General features: G+C 47.0%; 1 protein-coding gene across 1 annotated transcript in view; it reads right to left on the bottom strand.

Moving 5' to 3' along the window:
- The window catches only part of LOC309377267 (uncharacterized protein), a gene marked incomplete at both ends in the record, with an annotated part of 28,024 nt that extends 3,804 nt beyond the window's left edge, over window positions 1-24,220 (bottom strand). The window contains 3 exons of the mRNA XM_081924255.1: window positions 11,805-11,834; window positions 14,120-14,259; window positions 23,980-24,220. Of these exons, the coding sequence (XP_081780381.1) occupies window positions 11,805-11,834; window positions 14,120-14,259; window positions 23,980-24,220 (411 nt within the window). The remainder of the gene's footprint in view (window positions 1-11,804; window positions 11,835-14,119; window positions 14,260-23,979) is intronic.
- Window positions 24,221-25,299: the final 1,079 nt, after the last annotated feature.

The following is a 25,299-nucleotide window of genomic DNA, read 5'->3' as shown; positions in this document are numbered from 1 at the left end:
ATTTTGCGCTGGAACACCAGCTCCATGTGGTGCCTCTAGAACACCCCTTGCAAGTAACAACCATTGATGGGAGAGAACTCTTGGGGGGGGAAGTAACCCACCAGACCCCTCCCATGAAAAAGACGGTCTCCAGACACACAGAGACAATTGCCTTTCACGTAGCCACATTAGCAGGACCACCTATCATACTGGGAATGAGTTGGCTGGCACTGCACGACCCAGTAGTAGGGTGGCACCAGCAGACAGTCACCTTTGGGTCAGCCCACTGCGTAGAGCACTGCCACGGGGGGGAAACCCCGAGGATGGCAGTAGCCAGGGTGGCAGGGATGGTGGTAGGGGAGAAGGGGAGAGTACCACCTCAGTACGCTGACTTGGAAGAAGTCTTCAGCGAGAAGGAGGCACATAGGCTACCCCCTCACAGGCCCTTTGACTGTCAGATCAACCTACTCCCAGGGGCTCAGCTGCCAGTGGGTAAGCTGTACGCCATGTCAGATAGGGAGATGCAGGAGTTGCGGAAGTTTATTGACAAGAACCTGAAGAGAGGTTTCATACGGGAATCTAGGGCGGTGGGTGGCAGTCCAGTGTTCTTTGTGGACAAGAGAGACTCCAAAGAGCCCAGGTTGGTCGTAGATTACCGGGCCTTGAACCTGGTGTCGGAACCAGTGACCTTCCCAATGCCCAGAATTGACGACATTTTGACCAGGGTAAGGAAAGGGAAGGTGTTTACCAAGTTGGACCTTCGAGGGGCATACAATTTGATAAGGATGAGGGAGGGGGATGAATGGAAAACCACTGTCAGGGAACTGCCATCAGAAGAACCGGAGGTGCAAAGGCTCATTGAGGTTGAGAGAGAAGTAGCAGCGGAAGAGGGAACCAGTAGAGGGCGAGCAAGAACTCCAAGGGAAAGTGAGTCGGAGGGATGGCTCAGAGACGCTTCCAGCGAAAACAGTGGGGAGGTCTCAGGACCTCCTATAGGGACACCCACTCCTCGCCGGAAACTGTCACGCCGAGAGTCCAGAAGACGTGTTTCCGTTAAAGAGCTTTTATGTTGGAAACGATTCCGAAAGCAACCACTTTCGGATTCTACTAGCGATTGACGCAGCCATGCCGGAGGGGCTCCGTCACAGGCAGAGGTTTGAAAACCTGATCAAACTCTGAGGGACTTGCATTTTACGCACAAGCAGCTCATCATCCCATCACAACCACCATGTTCACTCCTCTGGGGGCCTTTGAGTACTTAGTTATGCCTTTCGGATTACAATCAGGCTCAAGCACATTTCAAGCTTTCATGCACCACGTGCTAGGGTCCCTGCTGTACAAGAATTGCGTGGCTTTCTTGGACGACGTGCTAATCTACTTGGAGAACGAAGAGCAGCATGTAAAGGATGTCAGGGAAGTGCTGAAAAGACTGCAGGAGCACCAGCTGTGGGTCAAACTGGAGAAGTGCCAATTCCACGCTCGAGAGGTGGAGTTCCTGGGTTACAGGTTGTCGGACAAAGGCTTAGCCATGGACCCAGGCAAGGTGCAGGCAGTGCTAGAATGGAAGACTCCCAAGAACCAGAAGGACGTACAGAGGTTCCTGGGGTTTGGAAACTTCTATAGGAAGTTCATCAAGAACTTCGCCCATTTAACGGCACCCATAACCGATTGCCTCAGCAGCAAGAAGAAGTTTGAATGGACGGAAGAGGCTCAGCAGTCCTTTGAAAAGCTAAAGAGGGTGTTCTCTTCGGAAGAGCAACTCTTACACGTGGATCTGCAGAAGCCGATGAGGCTGGAGACGGACGTGTCAGACAGAGCGGTGGGAGCCGTATTGCTCCAGCCGGGAAATCGGGGAGTGTGGAAGCCGTGCGCCTTTTTCTCAAGGAAGCTGAACAAGTCAGAACAAAACTACACGGTGTATGATCGGGAGCTGCTGGCAATTCACGAGGCTTTTCGCAGCTGGAGACATTTTCTAATAGGTGCACAGCACAAGATCCATGTGTGTACGGACCATAAGAACCTGGAATATTGGAGGACTGCGCGAGTCCTGAACCAAATACAGGTGCGGTGGGCACAGGAGTTTTCCAAGTTTTATTTTGAGATTAGGTACATGCCTGGGAAGGAAAACGTCAGAGCAGATGCTCTCTCCCGCAAACCCGAGTACTTGGAGGGAGAGGGAGTGCCGGAAGTACGTCATGTCATACCCGAGGACCGATGGGTGTGTGGGGGAGTGTTGGTAGGGAGACAAGAACTAGCCGGGTTGATGAGGGAAGACCAGTACGCCCAAACCAAAATCAGGGAGATCTGAGATGCAGAAGAAAATCAGGGGGGTTTTGAGGTAAAGGAGGGGGCTTTGTACTATAAGGGTGCGTTGTACATACCCGAAGGGGACTTGAGGAGAAGAATACTCAAACAACTTCATGACAACCCCACAGCCGGACATTTCGGTCAACACAAAACAATGCTGCTTGTCACCAGGCAGTTCTGGTGGCCAAGGGTGAGGGAAGATGTGAGGGAATACGCACTGTCAGCGAGCTAAAGGGGAGAGGGCAGCACCCGCGGGGTTACTGGAGCCTTTACGCACACCAGAGAAACCATGGGAAGTGGTATCAATTGATTTTATGACCGATTTACCCAAGACCAGGGGGAAAATGGCAGTAATGGTGGTAGTTGACTTGATGACCAAAATGTGCCATTTTATTGCTTGCTCTCATGCAGTGACAGCAGAGGAAACAGCTAGGCTGTTTGTAGATCATGTTTTCAGGTTGCATGGCGCCCCCTTGAGGGTTTTGTCTGACAGAGGCAGGCAATTTACTTCCAGATTCTGGAGGAAGCTGATGAGCCTGCTGGACGTCGAGGTGAGCTTCTCGACAGCCAGACACCCAGAGACCAACGGACAAGCAGAAAGAGCTAATAGCATACTTCAACAGTACCTACGCTGCTACGTCAACGAAAGAGAGAACGATTGGGTGGACAAACTAGCGCTGGCTGAATTTGCATACAATAACGCGGAACATGTGTCCACGGGGATGAGTCCATTCATGGCCAATTACGGGTGTCATCCCAGGGCCTTCCCAGGGGAGGGGGAGGGAAGGTGGAGTGTACAGGCGGCTGAACAATTTGTGGAAGAAATGGAGGCTTTACACCAACAACTTAAGGTTAACCTGGAAAGGGCAAAAGAAGCGTACAAAAGGCAGGCTGACAAGCACCACAGAGAAGGGGAAACTATAAGAGTGGGGGACCAGGTGTGGTTGTCTACCCAAGGGTTACCGTTCAAAGGGGGGTGTAAGAAATTACGGCCAATGCGATTGGGACCTTTCGAGGTAACCCAACAGGTGAATCCAGTGACCTTTAGACTCAAATTGCCCTCCAACATGAAACTGCACCCGGTGTTCCACAGGTCCTTACTCTCACCGTACAGGGAGGGGAGGGAATTTCTGGGACAAGAAAGAGAAACACCCCTGCATCCACAGATGGAGGAAAGGGAACTCAGTGGTCATGCAGCTGAAATTCTCGATTCAAGGTGGAGAGGGAGGCGAGTGGAATATTTGGTGGCTTGGGAGGGGGAGTCGGAATCGGAGAACACCTGGGTTCCAGCAGAAGAGATCAGGGATGAGTATCTGCAGGAGGAGTTTCATCACAGGTTCCCAAGGAAGCCCAAACCACTAGGGAGGTTCTGGGTGGAGCAATTTGGTCCCACGGATGATGAAGAAGAGTTTGTGGGATTTCCCGCCTCCGAAGAGGAGGAAGGGGGGTTATCCGAGGGAGAGGAATCCGACTGGGGAGATTGGGCAGTGGAAAGAGACAGCAGCAGGTGGAGAGCAGTGTTTGAATCATTAGAGGGAGGGGTAGCTCCTTCCAGGGGTTCCCCGCATCACCATCCAAGGAACGGACGGCGGAGGAGGAGGGCCCTGGGAGGAAGGTGGATGTCAGGGAACTGCCATCGGAGCCGAGTGGAGAGGTAAGGCTCCCCAATGATGCCGGAGAGGGAACTAGCAAGGAGAGAGAGAGAGCTTCCGCTGGGGAAGGAAACCAAGGTGACACCAGGAAGAAAGGAGAGGCTGGGAGTACTTCGGAGGGAAGGCTCCGAGACTCTTCCAGTGAGATCAGTGGGGAGAGCGCAGGACCACCGATTGGCACGCCCACTCTGCGCAGAAGGCTTCCGCGCAGAGAAGCGAGGCGGAGACTTGCTGTTAAGGAATTCTTATGTTGGAAGAAGTTCAGGAAACGCCCACTGACGGATTCTGCCAGTGACTGAGACAGTCGCGCTGTTAGGGCTGTCAAACCGGGGAAAGGTTCAGCTATACAACCAGCTTGGAGCAGTTTGGAATTTACGCACAAGCAACCCCAATTCCCATTACAGTTTGTATGCAATTTTACCCATCTTCTGAATTCCCAAGCCATGTTACAACTCTTTAAAGGTAAAGGTAAAGGGACCCCTGACAATTAAGTCCAGTCGCAAACTACTCTGGGCTTAAAGCTCATCTCGCTTTAAGGCCGAGGGAGCCGGCATTTGTCCGCTTCCGCAGACAGTTTCTCCAGGTCATGTGGCCAGCATGACTAAGCCGCTTCTGGAGAAACCAGAGCAGCACACGGAAACGCCGTTGTCAGAGCTGCCTCTAGGTCCCAGCTCACAGAGGACCAACGCCAGTCTGTGATAATGTACAAAAGTCTTTATTGAAGTTCAGTTTCCATTTCCAAGCCGCAGCGTGCAGCTCTACGTCTTAGAACCTAGACCGGCGAAGCTCCGTCTGAGTCCCCGCCCCCTATACACCAGTTTAAGACTCTAGCCTTACTCCACCTCTTCCGTTGTTCTTTCCTCCTCTGGGTCCGTCTGCCCCCCGGGGTTTCCTCCTTTCTGGACTCTTCTGACGCTGACCCCCCTGACTCTTGTCCCTCCTTCCGGCGGGCTTTAGGACCTGGTTCCCTATCCGGGTTACCTGCTGTGCCGCTCGCCTGTACTTTTGAACTTGGCGCGCGCGCCCAGCCGGCAACCTTCCTCTTGTCCGTTTCCGCACTCTCCGATGGAGGCGTGGTCAATCCTGACTCATCTCCTCTCGCTGGTGGTGAGCACACTGGTCCCGATACCTGGGACTCCTCCCCCCCACTGCGCTCTGGTAGGGAAGCTGGTCCTGATTTCCAACTGCTGCTTTGGGAGTCCCCGCTGGCCCCTTCCTTCTGGGGTATCCCCCTTGGCACCCCCCTTGCCCTGGCCATCGGCACCCCCTTCTGTGAATCTTCCGATTCGCTGGAGAGACTCAGGGAATTCCTCGGACCACTGTCATCGCCTGCGCTCCCCTCGGATTCCTCCCCTTCGCTCTCCATTTCCTCCCTCTCCTGTGCCTCTGCTCCTGAGCCCCTGACAGCCGTTTACCTTCCAGCCGGACCAGTACTGGCTTCGGCTGGGGAGGGTGGGATATAAATAAATTATTACTATTATTATTATTATTTACTTGCACTGTGTGCTTTTGAACTGCTTGGTGGGTAGGAGCTGGGACCGAACAACGGGAGCTCACCCTGTCGCAGGGATTCTAACCGCCGACCTTCCAATTGGCAAGCCCAAGTGGCACAGTGGTTTAACCCACTATTACAACTCTTTAGTTAGTTTAGTCTTTAGTTAGTTAACTCTTTAGTTAGTTTAGTCCCTATTACAACTCTTTAGTACTCCTCATTTGGGGAATTTGAAAGTTGACAAGTTCAGCATGTCCTAATTGCTCTGCCTCCACTGTTGGAGGCCAGAATGATTCTGAATACCAGTTGCTGGAAACCACAGGAAGGGGAGAGGGCTCTGTGTTTGAATTCTGCTTTCCAGTTTCCCATGGGCATCTGGTTGGCCACTGTGAGATAAGGATGCTGGACTATGCAGGCTGCTGGTCTAACCCAGCAGCCTCGTCTTTCATTCTCATGACACACTTTTGTCCTGGATACGCTGACCCTAGGCTCTTCCCACTTTTTAAGAGAACTAATACCTGCACCCACAGCCTCTTACGGGTTTCCCCACCCTCCCCCCATGACTGAAATTGGGAGAGGGTTTCTCTTTTGTGGCACCCCACAGTAATGTGATTGGCTGTCACTGGTTTAAAAGGGAAGCCTGTCCAATAGTGGTGGAGTGGTGTAGATGAGTGTGGAGTCTTCTTTTGCCTCCAGGAGCAGGTACTCTGTCTGATTATATGAACTGCTTCTGTAGATATTTGTATATATATTTAGCTCGCAATAATGAATACTGCACTAAAGAACCCGGGACTCTGAGCATTCTGCTAAAAGCGCCGCGAGGAATTCATGACAGGGTTATGGGCCCAGCACGCTTCCGCTGCGCATGAGTACAGGTGGCAGTTATCTAGCCGTGGGTGCTGGAGGGGAGCTGCAGGGATGGAGCAGTCCAGAGCTGGCGTGTTGCTGGAGAAGCTGATGGCCCCAGGCAGGATCTGGTCAGTCCGCATGCAACACTTCCTCAAGCGTGAGGGCCTTTGGAAAGTGGTGGAAGATCCACCGCAGCCCCCTGAGGAGGATGAAAAGGATGAGAAAGCCTTGGCTACGATCATCCTTGGAGTGGACGACAGCCAGCTAATCTATGTAGCTGATAAGGTGACGGCAAGTGAGGCGTGGAATGCGCTCAAGGCTGTCCATGTGCGAGAGACAGCTGGCTCGCTGATAACACTGACCAGGAGAACGTACCGGTGTCGGAAGACACCGGGGGACTCCCTGGTGAACCACCTAAAATTCCTAACAGGCTGTTTCCAGGAGCTAGTCTTAAGAGGGAGGCCTGTGGGGGAAGAGGACAAAGTCTTTATAGTCCTGAGTTCCCTTGATGACAGCTATGATATGCTGGTCAATTCCCTCGAGTCGGTAGAGACTGATAAGCTGACTCTGGAATACGTTACCGGACGGTTGTATGCAGAGGAGAACAGGCATTCAGAGTGAAAGATGACCTCAGCCCAGCTGTTGGAGCATCCCAGAGGGAACAACAGCCGGGCAGAGCAGAGGTGTCGGGAGCCGGAGAAACAACCAGGAGGAGCTGCTGCAGACCAGCTGGTGGTCAACAAAGTAAAAAGGTGTTTTTGCTGCAAGTCCAGTGGACATCTGCTTCGGGACTGCCCGAGGAAACAACAAAAACAGCAGAAGCACAGGAGGCAGCAGAGAGAGTCTAACGCTTGGGTGTCTGCAGATGGCCAAGAAAATGAAGAGCTGTGGGTTCTGGACAGCGGAGCTTCTCAAACTTTTTGTAAAAGAAAAGCATTGCTAACTGATGCTAGGGCATGTAAGTCTTGCCTCAGGCCAGAAAGCTAATATAGCCTGTGAGGGGGAGATTGTGTTCCCACAGCTGGGACACACATTCAGGAATGTGTTGTGTGTGCCTAGTTTGCAAAACAATCTCCTGAGTATTCCTGACTTAGCAAAAGCAGGCTTTGAAGTAAACTTTGTGGGAGATCAGTGCCAGATAAAGCAAAATGGGGCAGTATTGGCAAATGCTAACCTTAGAACTAATATGTATGTACTGCAGTGTGAGTCTAAGGTTGCGAATGTGCAAAATGTCCCGACCCATGATATGTGTATTCATCTGCTGCACAGGCGTCTGGCTCATGCCAGCTTTAAGGTGCTGAACAAAACATTGGACTTGTGTGGGGCGATGAAAAACATTAAAAGTTGTGATAATTACTTAGACTGCAATATCTGCAAGGAGGTTAAACGCAGGGCTTGCCCAGTAGCAAGAGCAAGCCAGAGAGAAACAAACAAACAAAAACCACTGGAGTTGGATCATGCTGATGTAACTGGTCCTTTTCCACCAAGTGTCTCCTGCAACAAGTATTGTTTGATCCTAGTGGATGACTATTCTAGATTTGGCTGGGTCTATCCATTAAAGCAAAAATCTGATGTTGCCCAAACTTTGAAGTTCTGGGTAAGAAGGATAGAAAGACAACTTGGCCAAAAGGTGTGCTCTATTCAGACAGACAGGGGAGGAGAATTTATGGCAAGCTCCCTAAGAAACTGGTTGCGATCCCAAGGGATTGAACATAGGCTTACCAATGTGGCGACTCCTCAGGAGAATGGAGTAGCAGAGCGTAGGAGAGGTGTCTTGCAGACACAATTGAAAGCATTGCTGGCAGATGCAAATCTTCCAATTAAATACAGGGCTGAGAGTATTAAGACAGTGAATTATATTGGAAATTGTTTGTGGTCTATAAGATTCTCTATAACAAAAGTCCCAGTTTGCAACATTTGAGAATCTTTGGGACAAAGGCATGGGTTGACATACCTGTAAAAAAAACCGTAGAAAAGGTGGGAAAAGGGCACAGCAGTTGCTATTTCTTGGGTATGAAAGCGGTACAAAAGCCTACAGGTTTGAAGATGATAAAAATCTTTTGAGTTATAGTTGGTCAGCCAGCTTTAATGAGCAAAGAAATTGGCCCAAGATACATGCAAACCTGCTGCCAGAAAAAGTTTTACTGCCAAGTGTACCTGATAAGGCCGTTGAAAGAAAGCTAAGAATTGGCAGCTCTCCCAGAGAAATTGAAAGGGAGGAGGTAAAGACTGAGCATTTTTCTCCAGCTGCTAGCATGGAGCGGGGGGGGGGGAGAAAGTGCAACAGGGACAGGAGGAGGTAAATCTCCAGAGTCAATCCACCCCAAAAGCAGTCCTGAAGGTAGCCCAGGGGGTGAGATTAATGAACCAAGGAGGTCTGAAAGAAGTAATAAAGGCCAACCTCCAGCCCGTTATGGGTTCCCAGCCACCATAAACCAGGTTTGTGTAACTGAGCCAGCAAACGTTGAAGAAGTGCAAGAGTTACCTACTCTAGAGAAAGAGGTGTGATTAAAGGCAATGCAGGCAGAGTATAACTCTCTGCTAAATAACAATGTGTTTGTACCTACTGAGGAGATTTCACCCCTCCCATATCCAAGAATCTGCTGATGTTCTCTGCTGATTCTCCAGAGAGGAGGGGGCGGTTTTTGCTCTCTATTTATTCCGCTCCAGCCTCACATCAAAGTGTCGGAGAGAGAGACTGAGTGTTAGAGAGAGATCGTGTGTATAGATAAGGTTGCTGCTAAGAGCAGCTGCAGACACTCAGTGCAGTTCAGCATTCATTTTCGTTTAGATCTCATTTAGCTCCGTATATAGTTGTGTATTATAGTTGTAGATAGAATAAAGAAGATATTCTACAGAGCTGTTCTCCGAGTCATTTATGCTCTGCTGTACTTTGCTATACTCTGCTGTGCGACGACTGTCTTCTTGTGGAAGTGAATCTGGTGCTCACAACTCAAAGCTGTGAGTCCACAGCACTTTGACCTGTTCCTGTACAGAAGGTGGTCTCTGGAAGTGCTACCCAGCTCGCCTAGCTCAGTTGGGGCTGAAGTGGATGAGTCTAGTTGGTGACACTGGCTCAAGGGCAATGCTGACACCTACAGAATTGCCTGAAGGTAAAAAGCCCATAAGCTGTAAGTGGGTTTTTAAAGTGAAAAAGCTGGCTGATGGTAGTTGTCAGAGGAAATCCAGGCTGGTTGCAAGGGGCTTTACACAAAGGAAAATGATACATTATGATGAAGTGTTTGCCCCAAGAGCAAAGGCTGAAACAGTAAAATCAGTTTTAGCAATGGCAAGTCTGAGGGGTTAAAAGTTAATCATTTTGATGTTGCCTCAGCATATCTAAATGCTCCTATTGACACTGAGGTGTATTTACAGCAAATACCAGGTTATGAGCTGGAAAAAGACAGCATAGTGTTAAAGCTGCAAAGGGCACTATATGGTTTACACTAAAGTGCACGTCTATGGCATGAATGCATAGACACAACTTTGAAAAAGATGGGATTCAAACAAAGCCTGGCTGATTCCTGTTTATATTCAGCAATCGTGCAAGGAAGTGTTTGTTATTTACTTCTGTATGTTGATGATATCTGTCTAATAACAACTGCACTAAAACAAGGGTCTTGGTTTATAAACAGCCTAGGTAACAAATACAAACTGAAGTATTTGGGAGAGATTCAGAATTACTTAGGAGTAGAGGTTCAGAGAAATGAAGAGGGCGTCTACTCTCTGAGTCAGAAGGAAAAAATTGAAAAGTTACTGAAGACATATGGAATGGAGAGGGCAAATGAGGTTGACACTCCCATAACTAAACAGTACAAAAATGAACCAGAAGGACAAAAATGTGAGAATGCAACTGTGATTCATTCTTTGTTAGGTTTCCTGTTATATTTAAGTTGCTGGACGAGACCCGACATAACATTGGCAGTGCACATGTTAAGCCAAAGAAGTGCAGACCTGGCTCAGAGAGATTGGGTAGCACTTAAAAGAATCCTAAGGTATCTGAAAGGCACAAAAGATTACAAACTGGTGCTGGATACAGGATATGATCAGCAAGTGTATGCATATACTGATGCCAGCTGGGGAGACAGAGAAAATGGAAAGTCTACCACTGGCTATGCCATATATATTGGAAATGCCCTGGTTCAGTGGAAATCCCAGAAACAAACATTTGTTGCCACAAGTACTTGTGAAGCAGAGTACTCAGCCATAAGCGAATGTGTGTCACAAGTAGAGTGGTTTGCTTGCCTAACAAAAGAGCTTGGAATACGTTCTGAAATGCCAATCTCTGTGCTCAGTGACAACCTGGCTGCACAACAGCTTGCTAACCAACAGAACTTTAAGAGCAAGAGCAAACATATTGTTATAAGATACGGAAATGTGAAAAATGCTTTGGAAAGAAATGTGTTCAAGGTACAGCACTGTAACACAAAATGTAATGTGGCAGATTTGTATACAAAATGTTTGGATGCTCCTAAATTTCGAGACCTAAGAGAATTATTAGGTCTCAAGCCTTTGACTTAAGGAGGAGTGTTGGGATTCACAGGATGCTGTGCAAGTAAGTCTGCAGGCTTCAGTTTGCAACAGGCTGATGTGAAGGAATGGGTTTCCCAAACCCAAAACTGACTGTGAAGGCAGTTTGAAAACTGTACCAAAATCCCTATTTTTCCTTAGCTAAAATCCATTAACTTGAGCTCTGAGTCAATGTATAAACAAAACCCGGCTGTGCTCAAAGCTCTCTCCCTTATCAGTCTGTGGCGGCAATGAGTGACCTTGCCAAGTTCCAGTAGAGCAGGGATGATGCGTGTGTGCCTTATCTTATGTGCTGACCACAAAAGACGCACAGACCCAATCTGGGAACAGCACCAGAGCGTGTTCCCGGAGATTATGACCTATTCCTCCCAGATAAGAGTAGGAAGAGGAAGATCCTTTTATGGTCAGAAGTACAGAAAGGAACACCCTTTTATGGTTAAGAATACCAGAGCAAGAACATATGTGATGTCAACCTGCGTACATAGGCTGATGTGGTTGGAAGGAGGGAGAGGGTGCCTGGAGGATATATATACTGCATGAAACTTGTCATTTCTTTGGACTTGCTGTGGACTTGATCATGCAAGTACCTTTTGCTATCCGGAGAGCAGAATAAACTCTTTCTTCTTTGAATCAACCTCGGTGTCATTTGGCTTCCTTCCTCCTGTCCCGGAGCAACGCAGACCCAATCAGTGAACTCCAATAAGGCTACAGATCCAATACTCTCTGTGGAAGTGCTGGGTCAGAATGATGCAGCAGTAATGTGATTGGCTGTCACCAGTTTAAAAGGGAAGCCTGTCCAATAGTGGTGGAGTGGTGTAGATGAGCGTGGAGTCTTCTTTTGCCTCAAGGTGCAGGTACTCTGTCTGATTAGATGAACTGCTTCTGTAGATATTTGTATATATATTGAGCTCACAATAATAAATACTGCACTAAAGAACCTGGGACTCTGAGCATTCTGCTAAAAGCGCCGCAAGGAATTTGCGACAAGGACTTACCTTGTTGTGTCCAGGCTTGGATGTCTTCTGCTGGGAATAAAATGAAGAAAAGTGTCATGTTTTTTGTCTAGAGAACAGTTGCCATCTATCTGCCACTTGTCTTCTCTAAAAAAAAACCCACATGCCTAGAAATAGACTTCTTGCAAAAATCATTTGGAGTAAAATCTATTGCAATCAATTATTCTTCTTTTTTAAAGTAACACTCCAAAGAAGATTAAATAAATCCTCCGGACTGGGAGACACACCATTCATTTAAAGCACTTTGTTTCCTGCCATGAACAAACAGAATCTAGGCAATGTGGCTATTACTATTATTTATTAAATTTCTGTACTGCCCATCATTCGAAGATCACAGGGCGGTTTACAATATAAAAACTCAAAAATACATACCATAATAACAAACAGACAATACCACTCCCAGTATGATTATTTATTAAATTTTCTGTTGCATAAAGTATTTGCTTGCCTGCTCTGCCAAATGCCCAGGCCTGGCAAATTAACTGCTCTTGAGAGCGAAGAGGAAATATTGGCCATATTTGGCACAATACAGTCACAAAAACTTTTACTGCACAATATCGGGTTCTGAAACGTTCCCAGATATCAGGAACGATCAGTTGCAAAAGTTAAAGAAAAAAAATGCAACATTTCCTGGGGTCCAAGTCACCCCACCAAATCAAGTTCATGGATTGGTTCTTCTTCCAGTCTACAGATCCTGCACTGGTCACCTTCTCTGCTTTCCCAAATTTGCCTGGTCCTCTTTTCAAGCCCCCCAGACTGGCGGCCACCACTCCTTCTCACCAGGGGAAAGTCATCTCTTGCATCTGCAAATAGGACCTTCCTCCAAGCTGGGCTCCCAATAGTTCAGGCCTAGGCAAACACGGCCCTCCAGCTGTTTGGGGACTCCAATGCCCATCACCCCTGACCCGCTGGTCCTGTTAGCTAGGGATGATGGGAGCTGTAGTCCCAAAACAGCTGGAGGGCCGAGTTTGCCTTTGCCTGTGATAGTTCATGGCAGTTCCCCTCAACTTGAACCCTTCTACATGCTCCCACCAGTCCCAGGCAGCATATGGTCCAGAACATTTAGAGGGCACCAGTTTGGGAAATCCTGGTTCACGCTGCACAACATCAGACCAGGGTGGATAAAAATCAATGACCCAATTTTTTTATTTTTATTTTTTAAATGGATTTCTTTGATTTAAATCACATTTTTAAAAAAATTAAATTGGATTTCTAAAATAAAATGCTTTTGGAGGAAAAATCTTTCGAAATATATTTTTCTTTTTAAATTGCATTATAGTCCAACGGCTATTCACTGGGGAGTAAGGATTTATTTTAAGTTTTTCATATATGCTAAAATTCATTCTAAGAATTTTTTTAAAAAAATGTTTAACCACATCAGTTAACAAACATGGATATATATGCTATAATGTTATTGTTTTAGTTAAATAAATTGTTTAAATTCTTATTAAGTAAATGATTATTTTTCTCCTTCCAATAAGGTACAGCAGAAAAGTTGTCCAAATATACAGTGGTACCTCAGGTTAAGGACCTAATTCGTTCCGGAGGTCTGTTATTAACCTGAAACTGTTCTTAACCTGAAGCACCACTGTTAGAGGTATCGCTTGGTTGCTTGAGAGCAATCAGGCAATATGGCTCAAGAGTCTGTTTTCCAGCTTTCTTCATAGTGATCAAAACCTTTAGAATGCAGATCGCCTCTATTCCGTGTCTTGCTCATTCACGGGCAGAATCTGAGAGTGGGCAGCCCTTCAACCTTCGCCAGCAGAGTAATTTATTGGTGCCCAGTCTGCGCCTCCCCTCTCTGTGTGGAAACCTACTGTGCAAGGAAGGCTTGGGTAATGGGGGACCCCCCCTCCTCCCCGCTTTGCTCAGGCAAGGTGTCCTGGCACCGCCTTGCCTCCTCCGACCCCTGCATCTCCTCTCCTTCCTCCGCTGAGGAAGTGCTGCTTCCCACGATCTTTGGGGGCTCTCTGTAATCCACCCGGCTTTTCCCCTCTCGCCCCTGAGCCGATGGCAGTTCTTAACCCGAGGTACTATTTCTGGGTTAGCGGAGTCTGTAACCTGAAGCGTATGTAACCTGAAGCGTCTGTACACAGTTAACTTATTATACCCCACAATAATTTCATAATTATCTGTCTGTGCATTCCTAATCAGTAGTAAAAACTACTCTGGAAATTTATTATTCCCAAAATGAAACCTTCATCTGGTTGTAAATATTAAGATTATACAAGCAAGAATGTAAAAATATGTTTTTAATTGATTTGATTTCAATCAAATCCACCCTGCATCACACACACCTGGGGAGGTGGCTGGAGGTGTTGGAGGATGGTGTCCAAAATCTCCCTTTCATCCATCATCTCCAAGGCTTCTCTGACGGTTCTTCCTCCCAGGATCTTCTTACCCATCCACAAGTACTCGAAATTTTCATCAGAGAGTTCTTCAGAAAGAGAGAGAGAGAGATAGAGAGAGGTGAGTAAATGAGGCGGATGTGTTTCTTTGTGGCTGATTAGCTGCTCTCCCTGTGCAAAGGTCAGAGGGGGCAGGGTTTCTGTTGAGGTAAGTGATTAGCTGTGGGAGGAGCTTATCAGAGCTTGTAGGGCATCTTTTAGATTTAGGGGAGCTAGTCTCAAACGTTTGTTGGGGGAGACCTAGGTTTTTTGGGGGGGGAGTTATTTGTCCTGTCTTCACGCGTTTTATGATGGAGGACCGCTGTAGTCACCCCCAACGACACGTTCTCAAGATGGAGGGTGAGGGAACAGCTGCAGTCACCTGCGGTTCCTGCGCAATGTTTGCCATCTTGCCAAAGGTTGCAGGCAGCTTTACCTGCAGCAATTGCATGTTGATTGCCCTCTTAAAAGACAAAGTCCAGCAACTGGAGGAACGTGTAGCTACGCTCCAAAGAATTAGAGAGCTGGAGCTCTTCTTGAAAGCAACAGAGCACACCGTCTCCACCAAGGAGGAGACAGGGGACTCCCCTGAGAAGGAGGCTAGTTCACCAACACAGGAGCCAGATATATGGAGAAACGTTCGCTCTGATTGTTTAGATCGCTTTGAGGTCCTCTCCCCTAGCATGGAAGACGAAGAGCAGACTCCATTTGAGGATCTCTCCCTCATTACAGTCGATCAGGTATATGAAGACGAGCAGCAAAGTCAGTCCTCAGGGAATGTGCAGGCGACCTTGGAACGGACAGCTCACGGAAGAACCCCGACCAGACCTAAGAGGAGGCGTGTAGTGGTGATAGGGGATTCCCTACTGAGGGGAACAGAAGCAGTGATCTGTGGGCCTGACAAGATGTCTCGGGAAGTGTGCTGTCTCCCTGGGGCTAAGATCCAAGATGTAACTGAACGACGGCAAGGAATCATAAAACCCACTGACAAATACCCCTTCCTCTTGGTTCATGTAGGAACCAATGACACTGCAAGCAATAGCCTCCAGAAGATCAAAAGAGACTACGAGGCTCTGGGCAGGAAATTGAAGCAATTAAATGCACAAATTGTCATCTCATCTGTCCTCCCAGTTGAACAACGTGGCCCAGGGAGAGAGGGAAAATAGTGGAAGTGAACAACTGGCTTCGCAAATGGTGTAAACAGGAACGGTTTGGATTCTTAGATCACGGACTGCAGTTTCTTAAAGATGGACTTCTGGCAAGCGATGGGCTGCACCTCACAATGGTTGGGAGGAATGTTTTTGCCAAAAATCTCAGAAACCTCATCAGGAGGGCTTTAAACTGACGGAGGGAGACAGTGCTCCTGAAGGTAGGAGTCTATCAATTGATGAAGATGATCATCCAAATGTCATAGACCAAATGGAGCAAACAGCATGCAGACCTAGTGGTGGGAGGAAAAAATCCTTAAATAAGAGACACGGGGGAATGATTAATGGACTTCAATGTCTGTACACTAATGCGCAAAGCATGGGAAATAAACAAGATGAGCTTGAGCTCTTGGTACAGCAAACTAAATATGACATAATAGGCATCACTGAAACCTGGTGGGATAAGTCCCACGATTGGAATGTAATAATGGAGGGATACAATCTATTTCAGAGAAACAGACCAGACAAGAAAGGAGGAGGAGTGGCGTTATATGTCAGGGATGTGTATACCTGTGAAGAGATCCAAGATTTAGAACCTCAAAGCCAAAGTGAAAGCATGTGGGTCAAAATTAAGGGAGAGAAGAATAACAGTGACCTCATTGTGGGAGTTTACTATAGATCCCCAAGCCAAACGGAGGACATAGATGATGCCTTCCTGGAACAGATGGCCAAGCATGCAAAAGGAAGGGAGATAGTAGTAATTTGTTGGATGTCAAACTCAGCCAAGAGCATAAGGTCAAACAGATTCGTCACTGGCCTTGCAAACAACTTTATTGTCCAGAAAGTGGGAGAAGCAACAAGAGGAACAGCCATTGGTCCTAACCAATGTTGATGACCTGGTTAGTGGGGTAGAAGTGGAAGGATCATTAGGCGCGAGTGATCATGCTCTTCTGAAGTTTACTATACAGCGGAAAGGAGCAGCCAAGCATACTAGGACTCAATTTCTTGACCTTAAGAAAGCCGACTTCATAAAACTTAGGGAAGTGCTGGGTGAGATCCCATGGACAGTAATACTAAAAGGAAAGGGAGTTCATGATGGCTGGGAGTTTGTTAAGAGGGAGATAGTAAAAGCACAACTTCAGGCAATACCAATGAGACGGAAACATGGAAGGTGCCAGGGTGTCTATCTAAAGAACTTTTAACTGAGTTAAGATTAAAAAAGGATGTGTACAAAAAATGGAAAAGGGGGGAAACCACCAAAGAGGAATTCAAACAAATAGCCAGCACATGTAGACACAAAGTCAGAAAAGCTAAAGCACAGAATGAACTCAGGCTTGCTAGAGAGGTTAAAAGCAACAAAAAAGGCTTTTATGGGTATGTTCGTAGCAAAAGGAAGAACAAAGAAACAGTGGGGTCACTCAGAGGAGAAGATGGTGAAATGCAAACAGGGGACACAGAAAGGGCTGAACTCCTCAATGCCTTCTTTGCCTCAGTCTTCTTCGATAAAGAAAACAATGCCCGACCTGAAGAATTTGGAGCAAATGATTCAGCAGAGGAAACACAACCCAGAATAACTAAGGAGATAGTACAAGAATACTTGGCTAGTTTAGATTTATTCAAGTCTCCAGGGCCAGATGAACTGCATCCAAGAGTATTAAAAGAACTGGCAGATGTGATCTCAGAACCACTGGCAGTCATCTTTGAGAATTCCTGGAGAACAGGCGAAGTCCCGGCAGACTGGAGGAGGGCAAATGTTGTCTCTATTTTCAAAAAGGGGAAAAGAGAGGACCCAAATAATTACCACCCAGTCAGTCTGACACCAATACCAGGGAAGATTCTGGAGCAGATCATTAAGCAAACAGTCTGTGAGCACCTAGAAAGGAATGCTGTGATCACCAATAGTCAGCATGGATTTCTGAAAAATAAGTCATGTCAGACTAACCTGATCTCGTTTTTTGACAGAATTACAAGCCTGGTAGATGAAGGGAACGCAGTGGATGTAGCCTACCTTAATTTCAGCAAGGCATTTGACAAGGTGCCCCATGATATTCTTGTAAAGAAGCTGGTAAAATGCGGTCTTGACTATGCTACCACTCAGTGGATTTGTAACTGGCTGACTGACCGAACCCAAAGGGTGCTCATCAATGGTTCCTCTTCATCCTGGAGAAGAGTGACTAGTGGAGTGCCACAGGGTTCTGTCTTGGGCCCAGTCTTATTCAACATCTTTATCAACGACTTGGATGATGGACTCAAGGGCATCCTGATCAAATTTGCAGATGACACCAAACTGGGAGGGGTGGCTAACACCCCAGAGGACAGGATCACACTTCAAAACGACCTTGACAGATCAGAGAACTGGGCCAAAACAAACAAGATGAATTTTAACAGGGAGAAATGTAAAGTATTGCACTTGGACAAAAAAAATGAGAGGCACAAATACAAGATGGGTGACACCTGGCTTGAGAGTAGTACATGTGAAAAGGATCTAGGAGTCTTGATTGACCACAAACTTGACATGAGCTAACAGTGTGACGCGGCAGCTAAAAATGCCAATGCAATTCTGGGCTGCATCAATAGGAGTATAGCATCTAGATCAAGGGAAGTAATAGTGCCACTGTATTCTGCTCTGGTCAGACCTCACCTGGGGTACTGTGTCCAGTTCTGGGCACCACAGTTCAAGAAGGACACTGACAAACTGGAACATGTCCAGAGGAGGGCAACCAAAATGGTCAAAGGCCTGGAAACGATGCCTTATGAGGAACGGCTAGGGAGCTGGGCATGTTTAGCCTGGAGAAGAGGAGGTTAAGGGGTGATATGATAGCCATGTTCAAATATATAAAAGGATGTCACATAGAGGAGGGAGAAAGGTTGTTTTCTGCTGCTCCAGAGAAGCGGACACGGAGCAATGGATCCAAACTACAAGAAAGAAGATTCCACCTAAACATTAGGAAGAACTTCCTGACAGTAAGAGCTGTTTGACAGTGGAATTTGCTGCCAAGGAGTGTGGTGGAGTCTCCTTCTTTGGAGGTCTTTAAGCAGAGGCTTGACAACCATATGTCAGGAGTGCTCTGATGGTGTTTCCTGCTTGGCAGGGGGTTTGACTCGATGGCCCTTGTGGTCTCTTCCAACTCTATGATTCTATGATTCTATGAAAGGTACCGTATTTTTCCATGTATAACACGCCCCCTATTTTTGGGCACTCAAAATTTAGAAAATGGGAGCAGATTGCCAAGACTTGTTAAGCTTTTTTTGTGGGGGGTTGCCCAGAGTGGTTGAGCTTTATTTGGGGGGAGGGAGCCATTAATCAAATTGCACAATTGCAGGCATCAACCACCAAGTCACCTATCGTCTGCCAGTCGACAACAGCCCTTTCCACAGCAAAGAAATCATGGCTGGGAATCTCTTCCTGGTGGCTACAACCAAGCGCCCGTCCCCCCTCAGCACTCCCCCTGTAGAAGAGGAGCCCCAATTTTGGGGGTAAAAAACCTCGTCTTATACACGAGAAAAGACGGCAAGTTCTTTCTCAGGGGGCTTCTCGCCTGTTGCATTGAGCGGGTGCATGCCATATCTGAACAGGGATCATAGAACTGTAGCGTCTGAAGGGACCTGCGGGGTCACCTAGTCCAACCCCCAGCAATGCAGAACAGGGGCAGCTACCCGGAAGTCCCTGCTCCATGTTACACGCCTCTTAACAAGGAGGGGTGAGGTGGGGGCGACTTCCACCCAGCCATCAAGGAAACCAAGAGAGACCCCCACCTTGTATCATAATAATAATAATTTATTATTTATACTCCGCCCATCTGGCTGAGTTTCCCCAGCCACTCTGGGCGGCTCCCAATGAAGTATTAAAAACAATACAGCGTTAAATGTTAAAAACTTCCCTAAACAGGGCTGCCTTCAGATGTCTTTTAAAGATAGGGTAGCTACTTATTTCCTTCACATCTGAAGGGAGGGTATTCCACAGGGTGGGCGCCACTACCGAGAAGGCCCTCTGACTGGTTCCCTGTAACCTTACTTCTCGCAATGAGGGAACCACCAGAAGGCCCTTGGCGCTGGATCTCAGTGTCCTGGCTGAACGATGGGGGTGGAGAGGCTTCTTCAGGTATACTGGACCGAGGCCATTTAGGGCTTTAACACTTTGAATTGTGCCCGGAAACGTACTGGGAGCCAATGCAGATCTCTCAGAACCAGTGTTATGTGGTCCCGGCGGCCGCTCCCAGTCACCAGTCTAACTGCCACATTCTGGATTAATTGCAGTTTCTGGGTCACTGTCAAACGTAGCCCCACATAGAGCGCATTGCAGTAGTCCAAGCGGGAGATAACTAGAGCATGCACCACTCTGGTGAGACAGTCCATGGGCAGGGGGGGGCTCAGCCTGCGTACCAGGTGGAGTTAGTAGACAGCTGCTCTGGATACAGAAGTAACCTGCGCCTCCATCGACAGCTGTGAGTCCAAAGTGACTCCCAGTCTGCGCACCTGGTCTTTCAGGGGCACAGTTACCCCATTCAGGACCAGGGAATCCCCCACACCCACCCGCCCCCTGTTCCCCCAAAACAGGACTTCAGTCTTGTCAGGATTCAACCTCAAACTGTTAGCCACCATCCATCATCCAACCGCCTCCAGGCACTCACACAGGACCTTCACCGGTTCTGATTTAAAGGAGAGGTAGAGCTGGGTGTCATCTGCATATTGATGAACATCCAGCCCAAACCCCCTGATGATCTCTCCCAGCAGCTTCATATAGATATTAAAAAGCATGGGGGAGAGGACGGAACCCTGAGGCACCCCAAAAGTGAGAGCCCAGGGGTCTGAACACTCATTCCCCAACACCACTTTCTGGACACGGCCCAAGAGAAAGGAGCGGAACCACCGTATAACAGTGCCCCCAGCTCCCAGCCCCTCTAGACGGTCCAGAAGGATGTTATGGTCTGACCTCCGGGTTGGCGCCATCGTTTAATGGCAGATTCCCTCCAAGCTCCGGAGGGAATCGGCTCTGCAGAGACCGAGTCTTACCGCTGCGGCGACGCGGGGACCCTTAAAATCACAGGCATAGAAGCCTGTGAGCGTAGTGACTCGGCGGGCACCATTTGCGCCCCCCCAATCCGTGAAGGAGCCTTTTTAAAGGCTTCGGAACGGGGACAGGGTGCGGCGCGGTGCTGAGAGTACTCCTTCATCTGCGGAGTGAAGCCGCGAGCCATTATCGGAGAGCGCTGACTTTTTCCTTGGAACATTCGGACTTTAAAACATTAACCCGTGAGTAATACGGAACTTGGAATCTTAAAGAAAAATTTTGCGGATCAGGAACGAGCGGGGAAGGGTTAAAAAGGAAGTCCACCACCCCCTCTTTGTAAACAATTTAAAGCAAAGGACCTGCTAGCTAAGGTCGAGAGAATCTTTTCTTTTTTTAGTAAAAGACTTTAATTTCACGGTTTTGACATTATAATAATTTTTGCTGGAGGATAAAAAGATTAATTTTGGGAGCTGAAGTTTCACCCCCCCCCCCGGACCCGGGAATGTCCCACGAGAGAGCCTGTTGATGAAAGACTGGAAAGTTTGACAGCTGTCAAGTTGGCTGTCGAGACGGAAAAGGAGAACCTGGTCTCTGTTACTTCTGTTGGTTAATTTGTAATAATTTGTTGAAAATAAGGAAGGGCTGATACAAAATAACCTGACTTTTGAACTTGAGCTGAAAGGAATACTAAGGAACTAAAATCCCCCTAGAGGGGTTTAGTGACATTACAGGAATGGCTGGAGGAAAGAAAATCCAGGCTGAATTGGACAGAACATTTGTTGTCTTGGGAAAGTTACGAGGCCAATCTGATGTTTTGGCTATGAATGTTACAGCTCTGGATTCAGCAGTAAAGAACATTGTGGAACCTGATAAGGACTTGAAACAAGGAGCCTATCCAATTGAACAAATAGAGAAAACGGAGAGCTTTGACAATATGGAGCAGGTGACAGATGATGTCCCTGAAGAAAAGGAAGGAGGAGCTGAAACTGTGCAGAAGTTAAAGGAGAGTAACATTTTGAAGCCTGACATGATGACAAAAAAGGAAAATAAAAATCTGATGTGGAGAGCCTGGCCTGAATTGGAGGTGGAAGTTGGAGCCTGGGGGACATTTGGACCTGAAAGGAGTATAAAACAAGATTTGAAGTACCCCATAAGCTTTACCACTAAAAATGGAGGTCTGGCTGGTAGAAATATGGATCCTGTTGGGCCGGAGTTTCTTCGAGATTTGGATCCTGTTGGGCTGGAGCTTCTTCGAGATTTGGAGTTTAACATAAAAGACTACCAAAAAGATCGGCAGAGAGGAACTGAAAGAGAATTGAGAGCCTCGGACGTGAGATCTCCAGGCTAAACAGTATATTGAGACTGATGGATTTTTGTTGAGGACTGAAACCGGGAATAGGGTGGGTGGAGTCTTGGAATCCAAAGGGTATATAAATATAGTTTGTTTTATTTTTACTTTGCTTTGTTATTAGTATGGAAATTGGGAAAGACGTGGAAGGGAAATTTTGGTCGACTTTAGGAAAAACATTTAAAATGTTTAAGAAAAAATAATGAGGTATAAATATTGATGTGTAAATTTGGTTAAGTTAAAATTGATTTTTTTTAAAATGGCTAAATTAAATGAAAATAAGGTTGGTAAATATAAATTGAGGAAATGGAAGAAAGAAGAAAAATAAAATAACAATATGTAAGAATAAATTAAATTAAGTTAAAATGGAAAAGTAAATTAAGGATTTGCTGAGCCAATAATTTAAATTGGAATACAAGAAGGGGAGGTGTGAGGAGGTCTGAGAAACAAGTTAAAAGAAAATAAGTATTTGAACTTTCAGGTGTTTTTAATTGTTTTTATTTTTAAGTTTTGGATTTTTGTATTTTTTCTTTTTGTTTGTTTATTTTTGTCTTTGTTGTTATATGTGTTGTTCTTTTTTGAAAATGCTAATAAATATTCATTTAAAAAAAACAGAAGGATGTTATGGTCGATGGTGTCAAAGGCCGCTGAGAGATCCAGCAGAACTAGGAAACAGCTTCTCACCTTTGTCCCTAGCCCGCCGGAGATCATCGACCAGCGCGACCAAGGCAGTTTCAGTCCCATGGTGAGGCCTGAATCCCGATTGGAAGGGATCCAAATGGTCTGCATCCTCCAGGAGTGCTTGGAGTTGTTCGGCAACCACCCGCTCAATCACCTTGCCCAAGAATGGTAAATTTGAAACTGGGCGATAGTTGGCCAAACTGGCTGGGTCTAAAGATGTTTTTTTTAAGAAGCGGTTTAATGACCGCCTTTTTCTGCAGGTCTGGAAAGGCTCCCTCACAGAGAGAAGCATTCACCACCCCGCAGAGCCCATCGCCCAGCCCTTCCCGGCTCACTTTTATCAGCCAGGATGGGCAAGGATCAAGGAGACAGGTGGTCGGTTTCACTTGTCCAAGCAGCCTGTCCACAACCTCGGAGGTAACAGATTGGAATTGATCCCATATAACAGGACTAGACGCAGGTGGGACGCAGGTGGCGCTGTGGGTTAAAGCCTCAGCGCCTAGGACTTGCCGATCGAAAGGTCGGCGGTTCGAATCCCTGCGGCGGGGTGCGCTCCCGCTGCTCGGTCCCAGCGCCTGCCAACCTAGCAGTTCGAAAGCACCTCCGGGTGCAAGTAGATAAATAGGGACCGCTTACCAGCGGGAAGGTAAACGGCGTTTCCGTGTGCGGCTCTGGCTCGCCAGATGCAGCTTTGTCACGCTGGCCACGTGACCCGGAAGTGTCTCCGGACAGCGCTGGCCCCTGGCCTCTTAAGTGAGATGGGCGCACAACCCCAGAGTCTGTCAAGACTGGCCCGTACGGGCAGGGGTACCTTTACCTTTACCTTAACAGGACTAGACAGAACTCTAGCATTCTCCCGCCCTGGCCCTGCTCCCACCTTGGAGTCTACCTCCTTCTGAATCTGAGTGACTTTATCTGCAAAAAACTTTGCAAAAGCATTGCAGGAGATCTTGGGATCCCTACCAGGCCCCGGTGGTGCAGGTGGTTCTGATAGATTGCAAACCACCTGAAAAAGTCTCCTGCTGCTGTTTTCTGCAGATGCAATGGAGGCGGCGAAGAAGGCCCTCTTCGCCATCGCCATTGCCACTTGGTAGGCTCGACATTGAGCTCTAGCCCGTGTCCGGTCTGATTCAGAGTGAGTTTTCCGCCACCAGCGCTCTAGCCGTCTCAACTATTGTTTCATCGCCCTCAGCTCTGGGGAAAACCACAGAGCTGTCCGGGCTCCATGCAATCGGAGAGGGCGCTTCGGAGCCAGACAGTCAATAGCCCTGGTTAACTCCGCATTCCAACGGGCCACCAGAGAATCAGCCGAGAGGCCATCAACTTGGGATAAAACATCCCCTACCACTCTCTGGAAACCAGTTGGATCCATTAAGTAGCGGGGGCGGACCATCCGAATCGGTCCCACCTCCCTGCAGAGGGGAAGGGTCGCGGAGAAGTCCAGTTGCACCAGGAAGTGGTCTGACCATGGCACTTCTTTTGTTTTGCTTTTAGTTAGTGTCAGATCACCAACATCCGTAGAGGTAAACACCAAGTCTAAGGCCAAGGGGAACCCAAGGGGGATCTGGTTCTGCCTACTCACCTGGGAGCGCTGGCCCAGAGTCCTCGAGGCTCTTCTTTTTTGAGGGCCACTGCTGGCTTGGGTCTTGCTTGCTGGTCTGGGGCTTCACCAGCCCTGGCAAGACTAGGGGTCTGGTCTCTGCCACCCTGCCCTCTGCCGCTGATGGTGTAGGCTTCACCAATGCCGGCAGTAAGGCAGGGGCCTCGTCCTCAAATGAGGGGTAGATCTTGTTTTTCTTTTTTCTTTTTAGAAAAAAAGCCATCCTGCAAGATGCAAAAAGATTAGGAATTATTGATGAATGATATATAATGAATTGAAAAACTGTTTAAAAAGACTTTTGTTAAGAAACCAGAAGCATTCCTTCTAGGAATTTTAGATCAAGATGTAAAAAAAGAAAATTGGAAATTATTTATGCAACAACAGCGGCAAGAATGTTATTAGCGCAAACTTGGAAGACAGAAGAAATACCAACGAAAGAACAATGGCAAGGGAAACATGGAATATGCAGAACCGGCAAAACTAACAGAAAAATTACATGAAAAGGACAACAAAGACTTTAAAAGAGAATGGGAACCATTTACAACATATATGAAGAGGCAGCATAAAGAAATGGACTCATTGGCAGGGTTTGAGTGAACAATCACAACTGTCTACAACAAAAAATAAGACTATATGTATTGAGGAAATTTTGGGGAAACATCAAATATGCAAGGTTAACAATAGGGAAATAAAACAAAATGTGAGTATGAGGGAAGTCCAGGGGAGGAGGGTCGAAATATGAAAAATTGTTAAAGATATAGTGTTAGAAGTAGAATCCATGGAAAAATCAATAAAAAATTATTTTTTTAAAAAAAATAGAATCTCTGGATAAGAAAGTGTCATTTTTAGGTAATCTATTAAGACTGGAATATGATATTCCAGTTTTAATTGCTGGAAATTTAGCAATTGGGAAATATTATCCTGGATATTGACAGAATCTGGGAATGATTCAAAGTACTGTATTTGGTATTGTATTTTTATTTGTAAACATTGAAATGAGGAAGTCTTTTTACTCAGAGTGAGACGGATGACCAAATATTTGACAGACCTGGAAATAGCAAGCTCATGTAGATCCAAGGGGGGAGGAAGTGGATACCGCGGAAGAATATTGTAAAATTTGTGGAGGAAAATGATCTGACATGATCTACTATTCCAGCCTGGTTATCTCTTCCTAATTCTGGGTGCTGTGTTTTATTATCTTCAATATCTCTTGTGAAAAGGTCTTTTAATGTACGGTCAGTAAAAGCCTGGATGCAAAGCCTGCCTTTTGTGTGAATAGTTTTGTTTTCGTTTTCTCATTAT

Source organism: Podarcis melisellensis (assembly GCF_964234715.1).
Source record: "Podarcis melisellensis genome assembly, chromosome: 9".
NCBI lineage: Eukaryota > Metazoa > Chordata > Lepidosauria > Squamata > Lacertidae > Podarcis > Podarcis melisellensis.
The sequence above is the reverse complement of the archived record's forward strand: the minus strand, read 5'-3'. Positions and strand labels throughout refer to the sequence as shown.